Source organism: Ovis canadensis, chromosome 2, assembly GCF_042477335.2.
Source record: "Ovis canadensis isolate MfBH-ARS-UI-01 breed Bighorn chromosome 2, ARS-UI_OviCan_v2, whole genome shotgun sequence".
NCBI lineage: Eukaryota > Metazoa > Chordata > Mammalia > Artiodactyla > Bovidae > Ovis > Ovis canadensis.
Window position 1 is genome coordinate 203,921,678 of NC_091246.1, and position 25,568 is coordinate 203,947,245.

Sequence of the window (25,568 nt, forward strand, 5' to 3'; positions counted from 1 at the left end):
ACTTGAGTTTAGAGAAACATTTACATATTTATTGAATTAGGCCGACAATAACATTCAGCACTGACAAGCCCACTGCTGATGCTGGACAGCAAACGGTGCTTCCTCCGCACAGTCCACGGACTGCTCCCCTGCTGGAGACAGCGCTGTGGGTGGCAAGAGGTGTTAGTCTGTATTCCACAAGGGGCTCAGATTCAGAGAAGATGGAATGTGTACATTGTTTACATGAGTTTTTTAAGTCTGCCAGATACTTGGGGGAAAGTCCCTATTAAGACCTGTATGGAAGCCACGGCTAGTGCACTAGCTCTGGCTGAGGACAGCACCAAGAAGCAGCTTCTCTGAGCATGCGCGGTGCTCTCTCTGTTAGCTGTGTGACCCTGGACAGTGCTTTGCTACATCCACACAAAGGAGATGACTCAAATCCCAACTGAGTTGTGGAAAATGTTTTCTACTTTAACATGAAGAGGAATGCATAAACAAATACCACCCAAAGTTTAGGCTTGCCATTTCTATTTGTGATGCACAAATCAATTATGTCACAAAAGTAGATCAGGTTCCCACAGGATATCCTAAGTAGCTCAAGTCAGTAACAAAGCTGACTGACTACTTTTTTTTCCTTTTTTAAATTTAATTTGGGTCACTTTTTATGTCATCATTCTTGAGTGGTCTGCTTTTATTTATGAAATTTTCTACCAGGTATTAATAAATACTGCCTGAGTAAACAGTATGTTGAGAATGCAGACATTGAAAAAGCAATTGTATCCAAAAATGAATCTTTTTCAGATTAGCCACTAGCTAAGCAAATTTTGATAACATAGAGTCTCAACTGTTAAGTTTCATTAAGGAAATCCACTCAAGCTTCCCCGTGCTGGACCAGCTAGAACTAACAATATAATAAGAAAACTGAAAGGAATGCAAATATCCAAATTCAAATCTCATTTTAAAAACGTCTACCCTTTCACTGCTTCAGGGCATGGTCAGAGTCAGAAAATATGAGCTGGTTGGAGCCAAGTGGTATTTTAGTGAGGCCAAACAAAATATACTTCTCTCTTTACACAATTCTTTTTTTAAGTTTCTATTATTTTAAGAAAAGAAAAAGCCATCAGTATTTGTGAAGAAATACCAACCTCAGGCTCAACAAATCTAAGTCACAGAAGTTTGAATTTGTTTCCAGTTAACATTTTGCCAAACCAGGAATCCATATTAAAAGACCATGTAAACAAAATAAAACAATAAGCACTTGTAACTATGCTACAGAAAGACATCAGATCTTCTTTCTTTCCCTAAAAGAACAACAATTTAAAGATTAGAAGTGCTACATACTGAATCTGTTCTAACTTCTAGTTTATCAACTCTATAAAATCTTAAAATGCTCAAAAAAGTTAATTGTAATCTAATTTCTATAAAGATTTTAATTTACTCACGCATTCTCTCCCTTCCAAAATATAAATCTCCTCTCAGCTCCTGGTCCCCTCTCTAGCATTTCCCCAATTATAAGGAATAAACATGGTATTATTTTCTCTATATTATATCCCAGACAGATCTCTGTTACCAAATGATAGATGAAAAGACCTGAATGACATAGTTTATTATAAGTAAAAAACAGTCATGCTAACATCTTCTACCATTTGGTTCATTTGAAGGAATGAGAGGTCCTAAATATCTCATGGCATCTGTATCAATCACAAAAAAGTTAAAGAAAGTTATTTTGTTAAATTGTTATAATCAGAGAGCTAAAGTCGATAGAAGAGAAAAACAGGGACACAAGGCACTGGATTAGAGTTCTGGAAACAGCTGATCAGTTAGTAGATGTGGATAAGTAAAACATTCCCCATACTTCATGTACAAATGTTAGCTCAAGGCAGGGCGGAGAAGGGGGGAAGCAGATTTTATGTGTTGGGAGTGGTGGTATTTAGGTGTGAAGACATATAATACAGGGAAGCCAGTGACATGCTGGGGATGGCTTGGACCAGATTCCATGAACTCATGGTGAAATTTCAAGGAATTATGGTAGCTGGTTGATGATGATGCTGACAGCCTGAAACTGGCAATGGTGAGAGAATTTACACCATGGAAAATGGCAAACGCTATAGATCAGCTCTCTTCCCCACCACCCCTAAGGAGCTGGTTGCTAAGCATTTACCACTACAGAAAACCAAGAATGAAGTTATCCAAATCAGTATATTTTAGGTAATAAAGAAGGGCATTACCATGAAATCTGAAGATAGTATACTACATTTTTTATAAAGATCCAATGCTGGTCAGAGGACAACTCTTTAAAAGCAAACAAGACTCCATGGTACTAGCATTTTATTCAAAAATACATTTGCAAAACCAAACTCTGCTCTATTCTCTCATTCAGAAAGATATACAGCCTCAGAAGATTCTTCATTTCAGCCTCTGTGTGCATTTGCATGGGTTACTTTTTGGTCTAACAAGTTTGTACCCCGTACAAATACGCAAGAGATCCTCTACAGTGTGCTATTTAAAGGTTAATTTCATTTCTACTTGGAATGCTATGTAATTGGAGGTGATTAAACCAGATCACCGGTCCGTCTAGTCAAGGCTATGGTTTTTCCAGTGGTCATGTATGGATGTGAGAGTTGGACTGTGAAGAAAGCTGAGCACCAAAGAATTGATGCTTTTGAGTTGTGGTGTTGGAGAAGACTCTTGAGAGTCCCTTGGACTGCAAGGAGATCCAACCAGTCCATTCTAAAGGAAATTAGTCCTGGGTGTTCTTTGGAAGGACTGATGCTGAAGCTGAAACTCCAATACTTTGGCCACCTCATGCGAAGAATTGACTCATTGGAAAAGACTCTGATGCTGGGAGGGATTGGGGGCAGGAGGAGAAGGGGATAACAGAAGATGAGATGGCTGGATGGCATCACCAACTCGATGGACATGAGTTTGGGTAAACTCCGGGAGTTGGTGATGGACAGGGAGGCCTGGCGTGCTGCGATTCATGAGGTCGCAAAGAGTCGGACATGACTGAGCGACTGAACTGACTGACTGACTGACTGAAACCAGATCACCACCACAAAGTTGTTAGTTGTTTCAAAGTAATTAAAGAGATGCACCACAAAAATAAGAAATACAGTGCTCTAATAGACAAAAAGAAAGAAAGAAAAACATAGTTTTCTAAGTGTAGAACTTACTCAGCTAAAAGACTTTTGGGATTCACTTGAAACTTCCACATATTATACTCATTAAGATGAACCTGACCTAATAAACTGGCCATGAGCTTCATATAGGATTAAAACCAAAGTCTATGTCATCACTTGGGCAACTTCTCTAGCCACATAGGCTATTAGAGTATGGTAAAATGAGAATCCTTAGGCAGGCTAGGACCGTGGTAACTTTCATGGTACAAATATCTTCTCTCTTCTAAAAATCTGTCCTAACCATAACTGCTACTTGCCATGGTCATTCCATTTGCCAAGGTGAATATTCAGACCATGCTGATACTCAACTCCCCAATCTGACATCCAAAGTCACAATGTCCTAGAGTTACAAAGCTTGGCTTTAGAAAGCTTTGGGAAAGGATGCTTCACATTAAATAGGCAGATGGTTACCATTTTACATTTTTTCTTTAAAGAACCCATAACATTTCTATCACTTTTTTTTAAAGTCCAAAGTTTCTTAGCATTTCAATTTAGGCTCAAGTAGAATGATCTGGGGAAAGCACCTGTGAGAGTGCCCCACAGTACTCTACTGTTTGACAGTACAAAACAAAGAAGCAGGAAAAAGAGTTATTTCATATTTGCCATCTGAAAGGGGAGATAAAAAATAAATAAACTTTTTCCAAAAACTAAACCAAACAATAAGTTCACTATATAAACTTAGGAAATATCAAGCTTTGTCATAACTTTCTAACTGTCCATGTCTTTTGTATCATTCTCTCTGTTATCCTTAACTCTGCAATAGTGCTTCGACAGATTTTACTTCACTGATATTGATCTGTGACGGTTAATTTTATGTGTTAACTGGGCCAGCGGGTGCCAAACAATATTCTGGATGTGTCTGTTGGTGTTTCTGGAAGAGATACCTTTCAATCAGTAGCCAGAGTTAAACAGATGGTCTTCCCCAATGTGGGTAAAAGTGAGAGTGTTAGTCACTCAGTCCTGTCTGACTCTTTGCGACCCCATGGAATGTAGCCCTCCAGGCTCCTCTATTCATGGGATTCTCTAGGCAAGAATACCAGAGTGGGTTGCCATGCCCTCCTTCGGGGGATCTTCCCGACCCAGGGATCAAACACAGGTCTCCTGAGTTGCAGGCAATTCTTGACCATTTGAGCTACCTGGGAAGCCCTCCAATGTGGGTGGGCCTCATAAAATCATTGAAGGTCAAAAGTCTGAGTAAGAGGGACCTGCTTTGGCCTGATTGAGTAGGAACATTGGCATTTTCTTGAGTCTTGAGTCGTGAGCCTGCTGGGTTTTGTATTGGATCTTATACCATCAGCTGTGTGTGTGTGTGTGTGTGTGTGTGTGTGCGTGTGTGTGTGCCTGCTGGGTTTTGTATTGGATCTTATACCATCAGCTGTGTGTGTGTGTGTGTGTGTGTGTGTGTGTGCTTGTATCTAATACAGGGTTTCTCAATATTTTCCCGTTCCTTCTTCAAAGGAACCAAACATACCCACTCAGGATGTTCTTTTATCCATTTCTTTACGTTAGGTGTTTTCCTTCCTTTCCCAGGCCCTGTTTTCTCTCCCCCACAATCTAATTTTATAAAAATCCTACTTATCATTTAGGGTTCAGGTCAAAGCCAGTCTTTACTATGAACTCTCCAGGTTTTCATTCCAGAAATGTCATTCTGCGTCTATACTAGTGCGTGATGCCTATTCTGTGTTTTCATAACACAGATCAGAGGCACTGAAGTAGAACAGTCTTGGGGAGGGTGCCTAGTGGTTTTACACTGGAAGGGCATGATTCCGTGCAAATGCATGGATCTGATTTCAGTTCTGGTTCTAAGAAGAAAGCTACTTCTCTTGTGAAGGATGTTTCTAAAATGCTATCTTCATGACCATAGCTTACAGAGTATGTAACCACCACAGAAGAAGACCAGTAATCTAGCAAGAGACAAATCTAGCAGAGAGACCACAATAACAGAGGACTCGTAGAGAAACTAATAATGCTCTGGGTCATTATACAGGTTTCAGGCAGAAGCAAACACTTGCGGGGAGACTACCCTGCACTGGTCAAGAACAATATGGACAAAAGGAGCATGAACAGTAAAGTGACCCCTACTGTGGCAAAATCATTTTCTTGGACCACCTTGGTTAAGGGAGATCAGCAGGCTGTTAACAGGAGGCATGGGACACTACACTAGTTCTACACTGCATCTTTGATAAGTCACTGTGTATCTCCCATTAGATAAGGATTCAGCCATCAATAACAAATCTTTATCATTTTCATAAAAGTCTAAATTGAAACTGTTTAGTTATTGTTCTAGATAGATTCTTGCTTCTACCTAATCATTAAATCAAGATTTTAGTGAGTGGGTAGGAATAACCAGGTGAGTAGCATTCCTGACTTAGTGTGCCATGTGGTCCATTTTATTCTGTAGGTGTCTGCATAATCCATATTTTTTCCCCAAAACTAAGTAATAAAACTCTAGAGATTTGTAATTGTACTGCTTTTATTTTCTACACTATAAGTAATAAGTCAATTACTGAGTAAATTGTGTTAATTATAATCCTAATTGTTTTTCTTCCATTTGTTATCCCATGATTATCTAAGTGGATGCCAACCACAGCCCCAGGAGCTGGACAGGACAGGTTACTAATGCTCACTTTAGAGAAAACTGAGGTTTGTAGAAGTAGATCAGACAGTGATAGATCCAGGAATCCTGACCTACTGCAGCATAATTTCCTCAAATTCTTCAAATTAACAATGGGAAGGAAGAAAAGAAAGCAGTGAAGAAGGGAGGGAGGAAGAAAAGAAAGAAGAAAGGAGCAAAGAGTAAAAGTAAGGCAGAAAGAACAGACACTACATGTTCAGCAACATTTGGTTTTCCTTATTAAAACTCATAATCGTCTACAGATATATTATCCCCATGAGCACATACTAATGATCAAACCCAGCCAAGAATCAGAAGCATTTTAACCAAGTCACATTTTAATACTACTGACGCATATTTCTTGCATAAATATAAAAAGTTTATATCAACACTGTAACCCAGATCCCAAATTACCCTTTTTTTCCACAGTCCTGAGAGTGTACAAAAGTTTACGAATTATTACAATAGAAGAAAGAAGAGATTTTCTTTCTATACTGGCCTACTTTCTTTGCTTAAATGTTTTGTTTCAAATAAGACAAGTCAAAATGTGTCCTGTATGTTAGTTGAAATCCTAGACTTTAGGTTCAACAGATATGTATACATAGATGTTAATCATAGTCTCATGAGGACTATCCTGAATAAAATAAAACTTGGATTAATTGCTAGGATAAAAATAATTAAGAAAATCAAGTAGTGAAATAAAATACTAATTAAAACACAGTGTGGAATTGTGAACAAGATACCTTTCCAAATGTAATTAAAAGTAGAACTATATCATCTAATCCATAAGACTAAAGAATCAAAGATCTATAAAATCTAGGAGCTAAAAAGGGAAACCTAGTCTTCCTCTAATTTAACCTACTGCTTTTTAAAAATAGTTTTATTGAGATATAACTCGGATACTATACAATTCACCCATTTGAATGGTACAATCCACTGTTTTTAGTATACACATAGTATTGTGCAACCATCACCATAATATAATTTTAAAACATTCTCTCCAGCAAGAGAAATCCCACACCTATTAGGTTGAATTAGAGGAAGACTAGGCTTCCCTTTTTAGCTCCTAGATCTATGGTATTTAAGCATGAAGTCATGAATGTGTTTCTGGTGGAGTGTCATCTGACAAAATACCTATAATCTAATCAAAACCTATTTGTATGACTCAGCTTTGAAGGATACCAGTAAGCCCAACACCTGGACTATAACTCTTCTTCCTCGGAATGATAAAGTATATCTCATTTTCAAAGACAATCCCTCCCAATAGAGTGCAGTGGTTAAGAGACACCCTCCTAAAGTCAGAATCCTGAATTCATCACTTGCTTATTATACACACATTATAAGAACCTGACTGTTGATGCAGGAGACATAAGGGATGTGGATTCGATCCCTGGGTCAGGAAGGTACCCTGGAGGAGGACATGGCAACCCATCCCAGTATTCTTGCCTGCAGAATCCCATAGACAGAGGAGCCCGGTGGGCTACGGTCCATAGGATCGCAAAGAATCAGACATAACTGAAGCGGCTTAGCAGACGCATGCACACACACAAATTTCAATTAAAATGTGAACAATAATGATAATACCCACCTCAGAAACTGCCATGAGGTTGAAATAAAATAATCCATGCACAAATACCTAGTTAAGTGCCTGGCACATGGATTGAGCCCAATAAATGTAGATGTCATCACTGTTACCACCATCGTTATCATCTTACCCAGAAGGCCTGATAGCTGTTCTTACTTTTTAATTCATAGTCAATGCTAAAAGAATATTTTACTTCTCTGCTTTCATGCAAGTCAAGGACATTTTTCACCCTAGAACTTCCCCTAAAAGCACACCAGATCTAGAATTTTGTGAAACCTCAGCCAACTTAAACCCTTGGCCTTCAGTAATTAGAAGAAAAGTCTCTTCCAAACTGGAGACAGCTAAACTGTAGTACAGCATAATCACTACCCTGTTCAAACATGTAATGTGAAAAATCCAAGACAACACATGGAATAAGAAAGGTCAAACCAGGCAAATCCTAGGAGCTATTTCCAGTGAGTGCACTGAAGGAGGAGCAAGTGGCAATGGGGAGAGAGCCTGGAAGCTTGCTTGTTTGTCCAAAGCAGATATCACCGAAAAACTAGGAATCTACAGATAACAAATTTTCATTCCTTCATCAAACCTGTTTTGAGAATCTTCTATACAAATGGCTCTGGGGTTGAAGAGGGAGTGATTTAAAAAAATAAACAGAAGAACTCTCAAGGAGGGGATCATATGCTTGGGAAGACAAAACAAGTTAACAGCAGCACCATGAGACACATAGGTATAGGCATCATGAAACAGTGCAAGAGGGACTGTGGGGACTCACTTATGCCTAGAGAGGCAAGAGCAATCCAGCCACTCTGCTGCCCTTCAATGGCGTGTATGAAAGCCCCCACACTCTCAACCATGGTAGGAGACCATGCCACATGCTCCCAGAGCACTGTTTACTGCCTTCCCTGTAAGAGCTAGAAGATGTGTATTCACCTCCTCCCTGGTGAGAGGCAAGGTGACAGCACAGACTCTGGATCTGGATGGACTAAGTCAAATCCAATTCTACCACACACTAATTATAGGATCTTGGTCAGCTCACTTAGCCATGCTGCGCTTCAGTTTCCTCTTCCAAAAACTATGGATTAAAAATAGCAGTTATGTACAAGGTTGCATTGAGAATGGAAGGAATTAATCTAAATGCATAGCCACATCTAGCACCTATCTAGTGGCACATGCTACATAATACTACACTGTGAGCTTGTAGCATAGTTATCACAGTGGCATGCTTATAGCAGGCCAAAGCAGGAAGTGCGGTGAATGGCAAAATTAATGAAAACACAGGAAGATGGTGCACTTGAGAAAAGAAGATGGAGCCAAATTTCATAGTCCTGAGCAGCTAAATTTGACCACATTTCTCATAAGAACCATGTCTTTTCATGCAGGTGAGGATTTGGTCATCCTATTCCATGTCAATTCTAGAAATTAGTCATCACTCTGGAGAAAAAAAACTCATAGCATTTAATAGCTTCTGATGCTATATTAAATGGGAAAAAAGTTTACTCCCTTTAAACATTATAGAGGTAAAGTAATACATCAAAAAGGGGCAGTTAAAATTTCAGGCTAGTAGAAAACCTGTTAACGGCAAAGGATGGGAGCTATGATTTTTAAAGTACAGCCACAGCAAGAGCCTCTCCCAGATGTTCTTTAAAGGTATTGTTGTTTATTGGAAGTCAGTCATTTGTAAAGAAAGGATGATGGGAAGCACAGGGAGATACACCTGCTTTCATTAAGGTATCCAGCTTAGCTAAAAATCTCATTAAAGTCTAAATGCACAAAGCAGAGGAATCAGGCTAAAGTGATCATCTTTCAGGCCTGTCTGGTAATTCATTCTGTCCATAAGGCCAGGGGTCCTTCCACATCTTCCATGCCACACATCATTCAAAAGGAAAGTCACCAGCAACCTGTGAGGTCAGCTATCTCCCAACTCACACTCAATGCTCTTAACAATGCTTACAACTTTAGGCTGAAACCCCACATGAGTCCAAACCCTCAGGAAAGAGGATAGATGGTTATGTTACCCACACAGTTGAGATAATGTTTACCTCTGTTTAACCATCAAAACTTTTATAAAAGCTATGAGACAGAACTCGTTCTTAAGAATACATCATAACTCATCTTAAATAGTATTCTAAGTTCAACTTGAACTCTTCTCAAGGTTCAGGTGTTATTAATAAGAAGCTCTCTCCTGAAGCATGTCTGGCAAGTTATGAGTGGCAAGAAGGGAAACTTCCCTTCCAGGTCTGCATGATAAGTTCCCGATTCCCTTCAGCTAAGGATACAAAATGACTTAACATGTTAAGTCTCTGCACAGAACAGAAATACATGCAACATTATCTCAGCTTGGGTTTTTCCCTGGACCTGTGGTTTTCTAATGAGTATAGAACCCCATGACATCAGGAAAGAACTGTCAGAGTTGAGAACAGAGCTGATTCTTGGTCTGCTAATGCTCTTATACATGCAGGTATAATACTATCAGTATTTTCCATCGCCCTTTCTTGGACTACCTGCGCATTTCGGCACCAGCAAAGTGACATCCTCCTCAGGAAAGAGAGAGCAAGGGAACTGCCAAGTGTCCCTGCAGGTTCCCCGTGTCCTGGAAAGGCTTCCCTGCCATCCCACCTAACCCTGATATACCACTATTCTACCTGTGGTTTAGGGACCTAATTACAAATCCATTCTCTTTCATCTATTCTGAACTTCATGCTTACCACTTCTAATCTTCTCTGGGCTGAGAATTAGAGGTTTACTAAAAATTTTACAAAACTCAGGTCAGTAGTTTCAGTGAAAGTCTGAGGGTTCCTCCCATGCATTAAAATATATCCATGCAATTTGTAATATCAATTTTGACTGCCGCTAAGTTCTCAGATAAGATTGCTGGAAACTGAGTTCGGGATGAGCAAGATACACTGTGGTATTTTTGCTAGAGGGTACTTTAGGGAAGAATGGAATGCATTGAGTACTTTCCACATTCCACTCACCTTGAATGCTCTTCCCTGGTATGGTTTATTTCTCACTTAATTTACGTCTGTGTGCATGCAGAGCTTAGTTTGTGAGTCCTTCCTCAGACACCCTCTATAAAATAACTCTCCACTCCTGCCTTTTCCTAGACCCCATATCCTGCTTTTCTTTAAATCAAAACTTTAATCAGCTCTTAGCAAGTCTGGTATTTACTTGTCCATTGGCCATCTCTTTCCACCAGAAAGGCAGTTCTATGGAGTTGTTGGCTGCTCTGTTTTGCACAGGTGTTCAATAAATATTTGTTGAATGAAAAAGTCAAGTACAGTTATTGTAAATATTTTGTCAACGTAATCCTCCCCATACTACAAGTCACGTATTTCAAGTATTTTTACAGACAGGAAAACTGTTGGTTGGTTTCTCAATACTTGGAGAGCATAATAGGGTGGTTAGGAGCAAGGACCCTTGAACCAGACTGCATGGGTTAGAGCCCAGCTCAGACATTACCCGTCCCTAATCACTGGGCAAGTCACTGAACCATTCTGCACCTGAACTCTGCATATGTAAATAGCAATAATAACAACAGTACTCTCTTACTGTTATTATTAGAGTTAGAGTTAACTTAGAGTTATTGTGGAGAGCTTAAACATAAAGAACTTAAACAGTTCATGGCTCCTAGTACATGCTAAACAAGAGTTAAATAAACAAAATCTTGGCTGAGAAACACCTTAATAAGAATTACTAACTTTCTCACTTTGATTTCTTACTCATAAGACAACCTCCTGATAGTAATCCGGCTTTCTGATTCATTTGTCTAAGAAGGAAGTGGAGATGTGGTTACCTGGCCTGTGCGAGAGTTAAGTATTTCTCATCAGAAATTAATCAATCTTTGAATCTTGTTTAACATGCTAACAAAATCAGAGTTTTGAACCAACAAGACTAAGGCCCAAACCCGGATGGTGTCACAGACACACCTTGTGTTGTTGCTTAGCAACCTCCTAGCTACCTTCTCCAAACAATGCCACAACTTGTATTCAACTATCCACAACACAGCTAGGAGAGGGAAGTATCATTGCCTAAGAAACCTCTTCTCTAAACAGTAGAAAACAGTTCAAAGAATGTCCATGCAAAGTGGGTGTTTTGCCCATCAAGTGCCCTGACTCCCATACACTGCATATACCATTTCAAAAGAGGGTAGCAACTGCTGATGGTAACAAACAACCTGTTTGTCCAGGTTTCCCTTGAAGCAGGAGATGGAATTTTTCCCCTCACAAAGGACTTTCAGCCCTCACCTGATGGGTAGAGCCAAGTGCCAAAGTCACAAGATCGCACAGTCATGTGGCGGCTTCCCCACGGCCACTCCTACAAGTTACCTTGCCCTGATGATCGTGTTTCATTTCCCAGCCCCTTGGCAGCTCCAGTTGTTTGTTTGCAAACATGTTGAGGAATCCCACGAGGTCCCGGTTGTGCTGGTAGCGTTCAAAGTGGTGGGTGTCCCGCCGGACTTTGGTGATCATGTGCTTCAAACATGTGTTGTTTGTAAACATGCGGTAGGCACTCTGGAGAGAAGGGTGGGAAAGCCATGTTAATCTGCTTTGTGACGTGCAAAAGCAACACATAAACTCCCATGGACATATTCAATCTTCGGACGGTATATCAGATTCAGTGTAACTCTAGACCACATTAGGAGACAAAGCAAAATAATTTTGATTAAATTAAAATAGACTACAGAAAGTCAGGGAGTCTTCACGAATGAATCTAGTTTTCTAAGGAATAAGAACACTGTGGAGTTTCATTCTACAGGAGATGTAAGACCTTAAAGATGGTTTTAGGCAAAGCCCACACAGTCAAAATTACACCATTCAGGAAACAAATATACCACCTCACAGAGAGCCCCAATATAGCCAGGATTTCCTCCAGCACAAGGTCTCTGGCTCTTTGGGTCTATGCCAATGAAACAGTTGGCATATAGTCAGGAGCCAAGTTGTATAGAAAAATGGCCATAAATCTGAATATTAGAAGTGTATCCAATAGGCTGAGTAGTTCTCACTGAGAGTCATATTCAACTGAGACCACAGTAGATTAGAGTTTTTCATCTTACTTGTGCTTAAAAGCATAATCTCAGTAAATAGAATAGCAAGCAGAATTACCTAGACTGTATATCTTAGTATTTTTTAATCTTTTTTTCTTCTCTATTTTTCCTGTACACACACACACACACACATACTCATATACACACATTACCTATATATGGCTAAATTTACATGATTGAAATACACATTTAATAAAACCCCATTATACCAGCACACATAAAAAAGTGATTGTTCTATAAAATGTCATCAGTGTCATCTTCTGATACTTAAAGAAGAGTCCAGGAAAAAAAAAAAAAAAAGACCATAAGCCATGGGCTGTCCTCATGAGTTAGTCAACAGATATTCAACACAGTACCATGTGCCAAGCAGTGGAAAAGGAGTAACTGTATAGGCTATTTCCCTGAAGGAATGTGACATTCATGAACCTGACCCACCGTGAGGATCTCTCCCGGAATGCTATTCTCCTCAGGTAGATTCAAAGGGCTTTGGGTTCCTCCAACCTCAGTATCCCAGGGATATCAGACTGAGTGTGGAGGCCTATAGGCTTTGCGTTATGAGTTTTGTTATTTATTTTCTTTCAGACAGACCAAGGTAAACCCCAAAGAAATCAGAATCTCTGGAAATAACTTCACCTTAATAAACACTTACTGTGCTGGTTATTGAGAATAAAAGTTGAATAAGTAAGGATAGTCGACAATGTTCCTGTCTTTCCAGAGACCCTCAGAGTGTATCACGTCTGGGTGGGACAAGTCATTGCCAACGGGAGTGCCTTCAAGAGCTTTCTTTCCTTTGGCATGGTGAGCACAGCAGCTGGCCATGTCTGAAATGGTGGCTGCTCTCAGTTTGGGTTCCTGGGTTTCTGAAGGACTCCAGGGATCAGAGAACCCTGACAACTCAATTTGGAATGAGAAATAGACCTCTGTTAGCTTAAGCCATTGAGATGTGTTGGTCACCATGACTGATGTATAACTCACACTGCACAAAGTAACTTTTCTACAGTTATTCTGATTGATGCGCTATCATTAACCTTTTGCTTTGTATGGAAATTATTTTTCCCCTATGAAAATGGAAGGCAGGAAGGTCAGGCACATTAAACTCTACTCAAATGCTACTGTACTAGTTCCTTAGTACACCTGAGAAGAAAGTATTTGCGATCACATTTCCACCTGACAGTCTAAAGGAGAGGAGGTTTGACGGCTGTGAAAAATTACAAGGTTCAGAGTACAGAGCACTGCCAAAGCAGGCAGGCCCACACAGGGGCTCTGGGCAATTAGAGCATGAGAGAATAAGAAAGTGATACCATGAAAGCAGAGAAGGAGACTAATAAAAGAAGTCGGAGGCTGTCAGAGACTGACATTAGCTAACTAATAGTTTAGCCTGTGGCTGACCCTGCCTTGGAGTCTTAGGCACAATCAACAAGGCATCTGTTCTCTGTATTTGGCTGCATGTTGCTGATTTATTTTCACACAAGCCATTGCAAGCATAGAGGCCGGAGATAACACTAGCCTCTGTGACGGTGACAGTAATGAACTTTCAAGTCACGCTCCCTAATAAGTTTCTTTGGGAACAAAATATTGTGGGAGAATTCTGTCAGATAAATCATTTCTAAACAGATGTATCTCTTGTCACCCTCCCTTAACCCTCCCCCGCCCCGCATTAAAATAAGTAAATAGGCCACATCCTGATTCTTTATCTGGGGTACCAGAAAGGCTCCTCACTCTGCTAAAGAAAAGCAGCAGAACTGCATTAGGGCAAGAAGTAGTAGTAATTAGGTGAAGGAACCCATCCCAGCCTCGGGCAGGAAGCAATCCCCTGGGGTTGGACAGCTCTTTAAGCACAGGAGTCTTAAGGCTGGTCTCATAATTAATTACGTCCTTTCATCTTCCGCCTCTCCACTCAGTGAGATGTGTAATATAGTGCCAAGTTCAACTGATCTTTGCAAAAAGCATCTACCAAAGTAAATTTAAGTATAAGAAAGATTTCTCTCATCAGTATCTAGCAAACAACCTTTAGAATCATGGCTTTTTCAAGTCTGAATAATATGTACATGATTATTAGGGTCTACATAAAACACATAAGGCAAACAGGAACATCCCTCTAGACTCTGGCTACATGTTTGTAAAGAAATTACATACATACTTACTCACATATATATGTTTACTTAGGTATGTTTATATATGTGTATGTATAACGTATTTATACATGTCTATATTTATATACAGGCTTCCCTGGTGGCTCAGTTGGTAAAGAATACGCCTGCAGTCCGGGAGTCCCTGGGTTGGAAATATCCCCTGGAGGAGGGCATGGCAACCCACTCCAGTATTCTTGCATAGAGAATCCCCATGGACAAAGGAGCGTGGGGTCACAAAGAGTCGAACATGACTGAGCGACCAAGCACACATACATATGCTTATATACATATCCATCTGTTCTATTTTTGATATGTATTTTATGTCTATTCAATATTTATAGTATTGTTTTAAAATGTACATTATATATAGTATATACATATATATGACCAGAAGTGTACTTATTCAGAAAAGATATTTATACTCCAGTTCATACAGAACTATGGTGAGGTTTCTAATCACAGCTCATGGATAGAGACAAAGAAAGTCATTTAATCTCTGCCTCAATTTGCTCAGCTCTATGATGGGATAATAGTAACTGCCCTGATTTCTTCATAGGCATGTGGGATTCAAATCCGGTGGAACAAAGGGTGTAAAAGTGCATTGAAGAGGTAAAAATCACTATAAAACCATAGAGTTGAACTAAGTACAAGAATATATAAGGGATTATGCCAAACTGTGTTCTAACATTAGTAAAACTGTTTTCTACTTTTCAGTCTTTGAAGATCTTGGGCAAGCATTCCACCTTCTATTAAGGGAAGAAGGGTCTCATAACCTCTTATTAATTACATACTAAGTGAAGTGAAGTCGCTCAGTCGTGTCTGACTCTCTGTGATCCCATGGACTGTAGCCTACCAGGCTCCTCCACCCACGGGACTTTCCAGGCAAGAGTACTGGAGTGGGGTGCCATTTCCTTCTCCAGGGGATCTTTCCAACCCTGGGATCGAACCCAGGTTTCCCACATTGCAGGCAGACGCTTTACTGTCGAAGCCACCAGGGAAGCCCTGTTCTAAACCCCGAGGATACAGAGACGAGCAAAACCCAATCACTCAAAAGAATGGAGAGGGAAAATTACAGGGGAAGGTGGGAGAAAGGGGTTCGCCAGAGGCAGAAAGTAGAGCTTGGAAAACAGAGGTCACAGTAGCAGTGAAAATGCTGAAACACACTGATAAAACTAGCAGAGCTAAGAATCAGAGGGATCCAAAGGGCTTCCCTTGTAGCTCAGTAGGTAAAGAATCTGCCTGCAGTACAGGAGACCCAGGTTTGATCCCTGGGTTGGGAAGATCCCCTGGAGAAGGAAATGGCAACCCACTCCAGTATCCTTGCCTGGAAAATCTCATGGACAGAGGAGCCTGGTGGGCTGCAGTCCATGGGGTCACAAAGAGATGGGCACGACTGAGCAACTAACACTAACTTACTAAAGAGCTGAGAAACACTAAACAGGTAGGATTAGGTAGAAAGAGCCTTCATGGAAGCTGACAGGAGAAACTTGTATGTGAAAAGAAAAGAGACATCTTTATTCTCCCTTCTGGGGTGTAGTGGGTCTAACTGGAAAGGGATCCTTTTTTGCGTTTGAGTCACTGTTTTGCTTTGGTCTTGCAGAACAAGATGCAGTAAAGGGATCTGATCTGCTACCTGAAACAAAAGTGGACTTATTTCATAGCAGGGTCATGATAAAACTTCTTGCACAGAGTGATCTCACCTTGGAAGATGCTGCATGTGGATTCACACGGGTTAAGGTGATTTGACAACTGTAAATAGTAAGCAGAGCCCCTTTAAATGATACCTAAAGGATGTAAAGTTTTCTTGCCTGTCAATGTGATTTAAAATGTCCATTTTGGTTATCCCTTCTCTATTCCAAAACTCCCTTTCCCAATCCTCTTGGTTGTTTCTTTCTTATCATTCTGTAAATAAATAAACACTGCACAGTTAGATGAATGATCAACTGAGTATTAACTGAATTTATTTGTGGAATTTCATTAAAATTACACTCCTTAGAGCTTAATGTGTTTTGTATGGTTAAGTGTTTGAAGAGTTAGAAGTGAAAAATATCAAGAAGAACCGAGAGGAAATTATTGCTATTTGGCAACAGAATAAGAAAATTATATGTCTTATCAATCAACCAACTTATCAATTAATTAATCACAATCAATGCAAGTAATAATCAAACCTCCTTTTTTGGGAGCAGGTTTTTTAAGTGTTACAGTGATCGTATGTCCAGGATTACTTGGCCCAGTCTTACTTTACTCTAAATCTGTTATTTCCAATAACACAGGTATTATTGCTAAATAAAATCTTTCATTTTCCAGAAATCCTTCATCAGGAATAGGTATTCTGAATTCATGCTTGGAAAACATCACTGCTGCCATAGTAAATGTATACAAAGGCTCACAAGGAAGTAGATGTGAGCATCTGTATATATTATTCACTAAACAAAATTTATTATAAACAAAATCAAGTAATATTGTTTCCATAAGATATATGATATTATATGGAAATAGTCTTGTTTTATGCAGTTTATCTTCACAATATTTTTAATCATAGGGACTTTATATTTTTCTCATCTGGCTAAGAAGTAAAATGGAGGGAAACTTATTGATAAAACTAACTGTAATTATCAGTTCATCTATTTTTGCACTAGCACAAGTTTCTGACTTATAAGAATATATTTGAGTATTTTAGAACAATACTTTTTTTCATTAAGTAGAAAGGAGCTTATATGATAGAATTAAGGTATTTCTAGAACATATTAAAAGCTAAAGTAGTAATTATTTAGAGCTTTCCTGGTGGCTCACATGGTAAAGAATCTGCTTGCAATGCAAGAGACCTGGGTTCAATCTCTGGATTGGCAAGATTCCCTGGAGAAGGGAATGGATACCTCATCCAGTGTAAAATAATCATTTGGCATGTATGTTGGAAAAATTATTTAGTTGCATATAATAAAATGTATGTATGTTTGATAATTATTAGACAAACACAGTCATCCCAAATATCAACGACATGACACTAAGAATTAAATCTTGAGTTACCAGGGGAAATGGTTTAAGACAATTTTGGAAGCAATCTGATCACAACCAGCAGAGGGCAGTAGAATACATCTTAAAGCAACTACAATGCAAAAATAGTAAAAACAAACACACATACACAGACACACACAAACAAAAAACAGTATTTTGTTCCTCAAGTTTTCCTTTAGAACTATGGCAACTATGTATCTACTTAATTTTTGTTCTTTTCAATAAGAATGATTAGGTATCCACCAATGAACTATTAGAGCTAGTAAATGAATTCAGCAGTCATAAGATACAAGATTAAAATACAGAAATCTGTTGCTTTTCTATTATTCACTAATAATGAGTTAACAGAGAAAGCAAAGACAAAAAAAAAAAAACAATTCTGTTTAAAATTGCCTCAAAAAGAATAAAATACCTAGAATATACTTAACCAAGGATGTGAAAGACTTATGTCTTTAAAACTATAAAACATTGATAAAGGAAACTGAAATGTTTAGAAAAGGAAAGATCCTCTGTATCCTTGGGTTGGAAGAACTAATACTGTTAAAATGTCCATACTACTCAAGGCAATCTACAGTTTTAATGCAATCCCTATGAAATACCCATGGCATTTTACATAGAACTAGAAAAAAAAAATCCTAAAATTTGTACAGAAGCACAAGAGACCATGAATTGCCAAATCAATCTTGAGAAAAAAGAACAAAGCTAGAGTGACCATGATCCCTGACTTCAGAGCATACATAAAGCTACAGTAATCGAAACTGTGTCGTTCAGTTCAGTTCAGTTGCTCAGTCGTGTCCGACTCTCTGCGACCCCATGAATTGCAGCACACCAGGCCTCTCTGTCCATCACCAACTCCCGGAGTTCACTCAGACTCACGTCTATCGAGTCAGTGATGCCATCCAGCCATCTCATCCTCTGTTGTCCCCTTCTCCTCCTGCCCCCAATCCCTCCCAGCATCAGGGTCTTTTCCAAAAGCAGTATGGTACTGGGCACAAAAACAGACACATAGATAAATGGAACAGAACAGGAAGCCAAAAGTAAACCCACACACTTCAAGTCAATTAATCTATGACAAAGGAGGCAAGAGTATACAGTGGAGAAAAAACAATATCTTCAATAAGTGGTACTGAGAAACCCGGACACCTACATGTTAATGAATGAGATTAGAAAATTTCCTCATACCACATACAAAACTAAACTCAAAATGGATTAAAAACTTAGATGCAAGACATCAAATCATAAAACTCCTAGAAGAGAACAAATGCAGAACACTCTTTGACCTAAATCATAGAAATATATATTTTTTGGATGTCTCCTAAAGCAAAAGAAACAAAAGCAAAAATAAACAAATGGGACCTAACTGAGCTTAAAAGCTTTTGCATAGCAAAAGAAACCTACTAAGTGGGAGAAAATATTTACAAATAATATGACTGACAATGGGTTAATATCCTTGATTAGAATATAAATTATATAATCAGATCATACAACTCAGTATCAAAAGTACAAACAACCCAATTAAAAACCATGCAGATGACCTAAATAGAATTTTTACTTACAATTTTTACAATACTTACAGATAGCTAACAGTGTTCAACATCACTAATCATAAGAGAAATGTAAATCAAAAGTACAATGAGATATTACCTCCTACCGGTCTGAATGGCTATTATCTAAATATCTACAAATAAAAAATGTTGGTGAGGACGTAGAAAGAAGGGAACTGTTGCCCACTGTTGGTGGGAATGTAAATTGGCACAGCCACTGTGGAAAAGAGTATGAAGGTTTCGCAAAAAACTAAAAATAGAACTACCATATGATCCAGCGATTCTACTCCTGGGTATACATTTGGGGAAAAACACTGATTTGAAAAGATACATGCACCCCAATCTTTACAACAGTATTATTTACAATACCAAGATACGGAAGAAACCAGTTTCCATCAACAGATGAACAGTTAAAGAAGACACAATTACCCAGCCATAATAAATAATGAAATTCTGCCATTTTCAACAATGTGGATGGACCTAGAGAGTATTAGGTTTAGTGAAATAAGACAAGGACAAACACGGTATGTTATCACATAATACGTGAAATCAAGAAAATACAAAAAATGAATATATATAACAAAACAGAAATCACACAACAAAAAAGATGGTAGCTTGAAATTGGCCACAGTGGGAATATTAACACTACAGAAATCAGTAAGTGCAAACCAAGTCTTAATACTGTTTTATGGGCTGTCTAGACTAGCAATGAGTAAACTAGAGACTTATAGACTGGCTGGCTGTGTTTGCAAACAAAGTTTCATTGGAATATAATCGCATCCATTCATGTACATGCTGTCCTTGGCCCAAAAGCTGAAGATATTTATGCTCTGGCCCTTTCCAGAAAAAGTTTGCTGGCTGCCAGTTTCTAAACATAAGTTTTAGATTTAAGAAATTGATGAAGAAAATAAAATGCTAATAATATGGAATAAAGTTCAAGTTGTGCTGTTAACACTGCAAATAGCACACATACACACAAACAAAATGAACAAAAATAAATCCAATATTCAAAAACTATTATCTGGCTCAACAAAGAAGGTGCTGACCTCATTGACAAAAGTATGTGAAAAGTATCAGCTCTTTCTCCAAGATACATTCTCACCATCTCTACTGCTACTGCACTAGTCCAGGTCCTTTCCATGTCTCACCACAGGGCCTTTTCACTTATTCCCAGATGACAAGTTTGCCTTTTAAAACCTATTTTCAACATAGCAGGTAGAAGAAACTTTAAAAAAAAAAATCAAAACTATATCCCCACATGAACTCCTTTAGGAATAAAACCCACTTAGAATGAAACCCAAACTCCTTGCCAGATTACACAAGCCCTACATATTGAAGCCCTGTTCACCCCTCTGATTATACCATATACTACATCAAACTCATTCCTATCCTCAAGCCTTTGCTCTTGCTTGGCAAGGAAAGTTCTTCTCTAAGACCTTTACCTTCCTAGCTTCTTGAAATTTTATAATATCTTGGAGAAGTCTTTCCACCCACCTGATCTAAACCAGCATCTCCAATAGCCTGGCCCCCTACTCACCCTAGCCCAGTCATCTATACTGTTTCAGTTGCCTCATGGCACATTTCACTGCCTGAATTATCTTTTTGTTCACTAGTTCATATTTATTCTACTCTTGTCTTGTTTACCACTCTGCCTGAGAGTCTGGAATGTACTGGGCAAATTACGGGGATTTAATAAATATTGGTTGAACGAAGGCATAAGTAAATGAACAAGCAAAGGAAAACTTGTGTTATTTGATTCCAAGTTCAAAGCTCTTCCCACCACAGCATGACTTATTGTTTTACAGTGACAACTCTAAATGTTATTCATTCTTCTTTATATGAAAGCCTTCAATCTCCTAGAATTGTTCCATACATGAGTTTAGATTCCTGTAACCTAGCTTCTGAAAAAAATATATATCATCCTGCCAGCAAAGGTCCATATAGTCAAGGCTATGGTCTTCCCAGTGGTCAGTTGTAAGAGCTGGACCATAAAGAAGGCAGAGTGCCAAAGAATTGATGCCTTTGAACTCTGGTGCTGGAGAAGACTGGAAATTCCCTTGGACAATGAGGTGATCAAACCAGACAATTTTAAAGGAAATCAACCCTAAATACTCATTGGAAGGACTGATGCTAAAGATGAAGCTCTGGTATTTTGGTCACCTGATGCAAACAACTGACTCATTGGAAAAGTCCCTGATGCTGGGAAAGACTGAGGGCAGAAGGAGAAGAGGGTGTCAGAGGATGAGATGGCTAGATGGCATCACCAATGCAATAGACATGAACTTGGGCAAACTCCAGGAGATGGTTAGGGACAAGGTGGCCTTGCATGCTGCAGTCCATGGGGTTGCAAAAAATCAGACATGACTAGGCGACTTAACAACAACAACCTGGCTTCTGCCCACCTTTCAAATCTGACTTTTGCTAGTGTCCTATGCTCTCCACATACCAGCAATACCAAACTGCTGCACTAATAATTCAGTTTCAGTAGTTCTACAAATTACTAAGACAGCCTGCAACTTTATGAATCTCTTATTTTGTAAATGATACTCTTTCTACCTAGAGAGCTCTGGCCTGTCTTATTTCTAGGGCAAATTCCTACTCAATCTTTAAAACTATCAGTCTTTTAAACCTTCCACTATTGCCTTTCTACATCCTCCAAATCCAAGAATGTCACTCTGATCTCAGAATAGAATCTAAATCCCCTGCCATGCCCCAAAGGCAGATCTATGATCCAGATCTTGCTGACTTTCCAATGTCCAGTGTAATACCACACCACTCATTCTTTCTATCACCACACAGCAGCCCCTCTGCCCCCTTCTGAGCCCTAGGGTCCATGCATGTGCTATTTCAATTGCTGCAAACACCACTACTCTCCTCTCGGCAGAAAAAAATATACCATGATCTCCCATACACATTTTATATATTTTAAAATATTCCTCTATTTATTGATTTATTTTTTCAGATTACAGCAATGTAACATTTTATATTCCTTTGTTCTTTTGGGGAGCCCGGAATCATGATCTCAAAGCCCAAGCTAACGAATGCCTGCTGTCAGTGCTGAGATATTTGGTTATATTTGTGCAGGAAAAATAAAGTGGTCATTAAGAGTATAGAGAGTCAGCATCTCTCGGATTTTTAACCCTAACAATCTCTTGAGCAAGTTATTTCACCCCTTATGTACCTTGGTTTCTTCATCAGGAAAAGACAGAAGTTTTATCGAACTCATAGGTCTCTATGTTTGGGCTAAATGGTTCAAGACATAGGTAGTACTTAATGCTGAGCTGGAACACATGGCACTTGGTAAACATCAGCTATTTCCATTCTTACTGTCAATACACAAATGAGGATAATTTCCTTTGGCCTATTGCTTTTTTGCTCACATCCTCTCAGACTGGCTACTCACAGGGTTAGAATGCAGCACGGTGAAGAACTCTGGGCTGATGAGGAACTTCACGGGGGGAGACTGTAACAGCAACGTGAGCCTGGATCTGGAGGTAGAGTGGGGCAGGACGCTCTCCCGTCGAAAATCTAGACAGGGCAGACCACAAAGGCGTTCAGGGAAAGCTTTGCACCTGGTGGAAACATACTTATTCACTTGCATCTCTATTTTAAAAGAGCACCTATATCATCTACTATTATTTTAATCCTCAATATATATTTTTTTGTATCTGTAAATTCATGTATAAAACTCAACTGCTCTTTATCACACTAAAATGGAACTCAGTAATGTTCATAGTCATTATTAACATTTTAACGCATCCTGAGATGCAGGTTGCATCTCAGGTGATCAGATTTCAGGTGATCAGATTCTTTTCTTTATTCACTACTGCACAGACCCAGAGATTTAAAGTAATTTATATTCTATTTGGTTTTGTGATTCTTAGTACTAAATAAAAAGTCAAAAATTAAAAGAGGTGTCTAGTGAATTTGACTTTTTGAGTTGGATTGCTAGATCTTAATGAAGATCAGAAATCCTTTTAAAGAAAGCCTCATTTCTTGGAAACCCTTACTTATTTGTTTTCTACTTTTGTGAGATTACAAAACAAACCAACCTGCAGGCTCTTACCTGCACTGGCTTGGTGAAACTCGGCTTCCTCCCCGGCCCCATCAATAGCATTGCTATTTTCCTCAGGCCTCTCGTTGGTCATGGTTCTGCGGATACTCTGGTATCTAAAATCAGGAGCCTAGAGTTAGATCACAGCAGCCTCGAACACATGGGGCTCACTGCTGCCCCAGAACTCAGACGTTTCCCCCAGCTTCCCAGCCTGGGCCATTTCCTCCCCCAAACTCATCCCTCTACCTTCTGGGCCATCTGTTAAGAAAATCATTGAACTTAATGTCTTCTGTTTAAAGTTTGTGGAACATTTTCCTAACAAATTAATAAAACTTTTTTATTTTAAATTGTGGCCTTTAATCAAAGAAAACTAAATTCCCATATTGTTAAGAACAACTTTTGTTCCATAGCAATTCATTTTTGTAAAAGAAGGATAGGTTTTAAAAGCTTAGGCAAATAATAAAGATGCATCACAAATGAAGATTCTAGATATTTAAAAAGCTATTTGGCTTCAAATGACAAATATATATGGTCCATTGTACTAAAAATCAATGCCTTGGTTGATTACTTGTTTCCTCTCTATAGTTTCCAAGCAAGCTGTGGATGTGTGCGCTTAATACTTTTCAACCAAGAGACAGACAGTCAATGAAGTCTATGAATCAAGAGAGGCCATAGCTCCGCCTTAATGACAGGACACCCAAAGATCAAAGAGGCAACCGCGTTTTCCATTTCGCACATGTAAAAATTAGCCCAACCACAAAACTGCCCATCCTCACCGCCTGTTCAGCTGCTCCATTTGCTGTATGGAGTTGGACCTCTGCAGCACCTGCGGGGCAGGAGGAGCTGTGGGCCGCTGCCACGTCGTGGTTCTGTTTACGTGATCCACATAGAAGATCCTGCCGTGGCTGTCAATGCGCGCCTCCCAGTCTAAACAGCAGTAATGCACGGAGAGGGATTAGGAGGAGCAACTGAAGCCACTGATGTGGCTCATTAAGCAGCACGTGTTTCTCTCTCTGACATGCTATAATTTGGGGCCAACAACATATACCTGGCTGCATAATCCAGCAACCACCCCCCACCCCTAGTCTACACCAGAATGTGTTTCACCAGTCAGTAAACAGCTCCTGAGTGCATAACCAAGCCCTTAAAAAACTCCTGATCATGGGGGATCCCCCTTGATCTGCCTCCAATGCTCATCCTTTACATGCAAGTACCAGCATTTAAAAAATATTAGTTGGTATCATAATATTTTAGATATTCACATCAAAATTGGTATTGATGTTTATTTTCACACACAAAAAAATGATTTTTCTGTTTTTTTCCCAACTTGGAAGAAAGATTCATAGCTGGAAATTTCCACATGCACATTTATACACAATTTTAGTAGATGTAGTAGTCTTCAGAAGAAATTGCTATCCTAGTCATCAAACAGTATCATTATCTATGAATTGCCATTTGCACTTTCCCAAAGAGGAATATATTTCCAGAGCAAGGTTAATGACTTGTTTCCAACCTCAAATAAAAACCATGTTTTAAAAGATTATTGAATTTTATGTTTAAGCAATCTCATTAAATGTATTAGTCTTTGCTAATAAACATATAAGAGCACATTCAATAAACACAGCAACCAGACTAGTCTTCAAGGCCAGACATCCCACCTCTGTGAATTCTCTAAGAGGCCATTTTCCTATTAAAATAAGCAGATCATGAGGTGATCTTTACAAAAGGCAATAATTTTTAAGTTGACTGCAGTTGGGAAGGGTAATTTATATAGGAATATATTAAAACAGCAGAGATCTATTCTTTAACCAGGAAAGTTCTTTATATAATGCTATTTCTCTGGCAAATATGTTTTGAAATTAATGAGCACCTTTCTCTTGAACAGCTCTGTTAATATCAAAACTCTCCATGTGATCACATAGTTTATCAACAGAAAACATAGGTCTAAAACTAGAGACCAAGGGGAAAGTATGCTTGCTCCTGACCAGCTACAGCATTTACTCTGTAGGTGAGTGGAACACGTATTCCAACAAAGTCTTTAGGACCGCAGAGCCCGGCATGGTGGACCAGCCAGCACCAGAAGACCACTGAGGACGGCCTCAGCTGGAATTGGAAAGATTTCCTTTTGTTGCTCTCAGCCTGTCATAACTTATGACATATGGCAAGGGAAAGAAAACTTGGGCTGAGGAAAAGCAGAACACAAGACAACAGACAACTCCATGTCGCTCATGCTCCAAGGTGACACGGACTCATGATGAAGCAGGCTGCCAAACCTGCATTATCTGGGGACAGCTACAATCTCATCAGTAGGACAGCTGCAAAAGACCGCATGCTCAGCCTGCCATAGGCGGTCAAACGGTAAGGACATAAAAGCACGTTCAGGAACCATTTTTCAAACCCTTTGATCCATTCCATTGTTTTGCTC

General features: G+C 39.2%; 1 protein-coding gene across 2 annotated transcripts in view; it reads right to left on the bottom strand.

The window, feature by feature from the left end:
- HECW2 (HECT, C2 and WW domain containing E3 ubiquitin protein ligase 2) overlaps positions 1–25,568 on the bottom strand; it is a 452,870-nt gene that overhangs the window by 89,402 nt on the left and 337,900 nt on the right. For both annotated transcript variants that reach the window (XM_069577904.1, XM_069577905.1), the window contains 4 exons: positions 23,920–24,070; positions 23,156–23,259; positions 22,493–22,617; positions 11,680–11,865 (listed from right to left, as the gene is read on the bottom strand). In XM_069577904.1, coding sequence (XP_069434005.1) covers positions 11,680–11,865; positions 22,493–22,617; positions 23,156–23,259; positions 23,920–24,070 — 566 coding nt within the window. The remainder of the gene's footprint in view (positions 1–11,679; positions 11,866–22,492; positions 22,618–23,155; positions 23,260–23,919; positions 24,071–25,568) is intronic.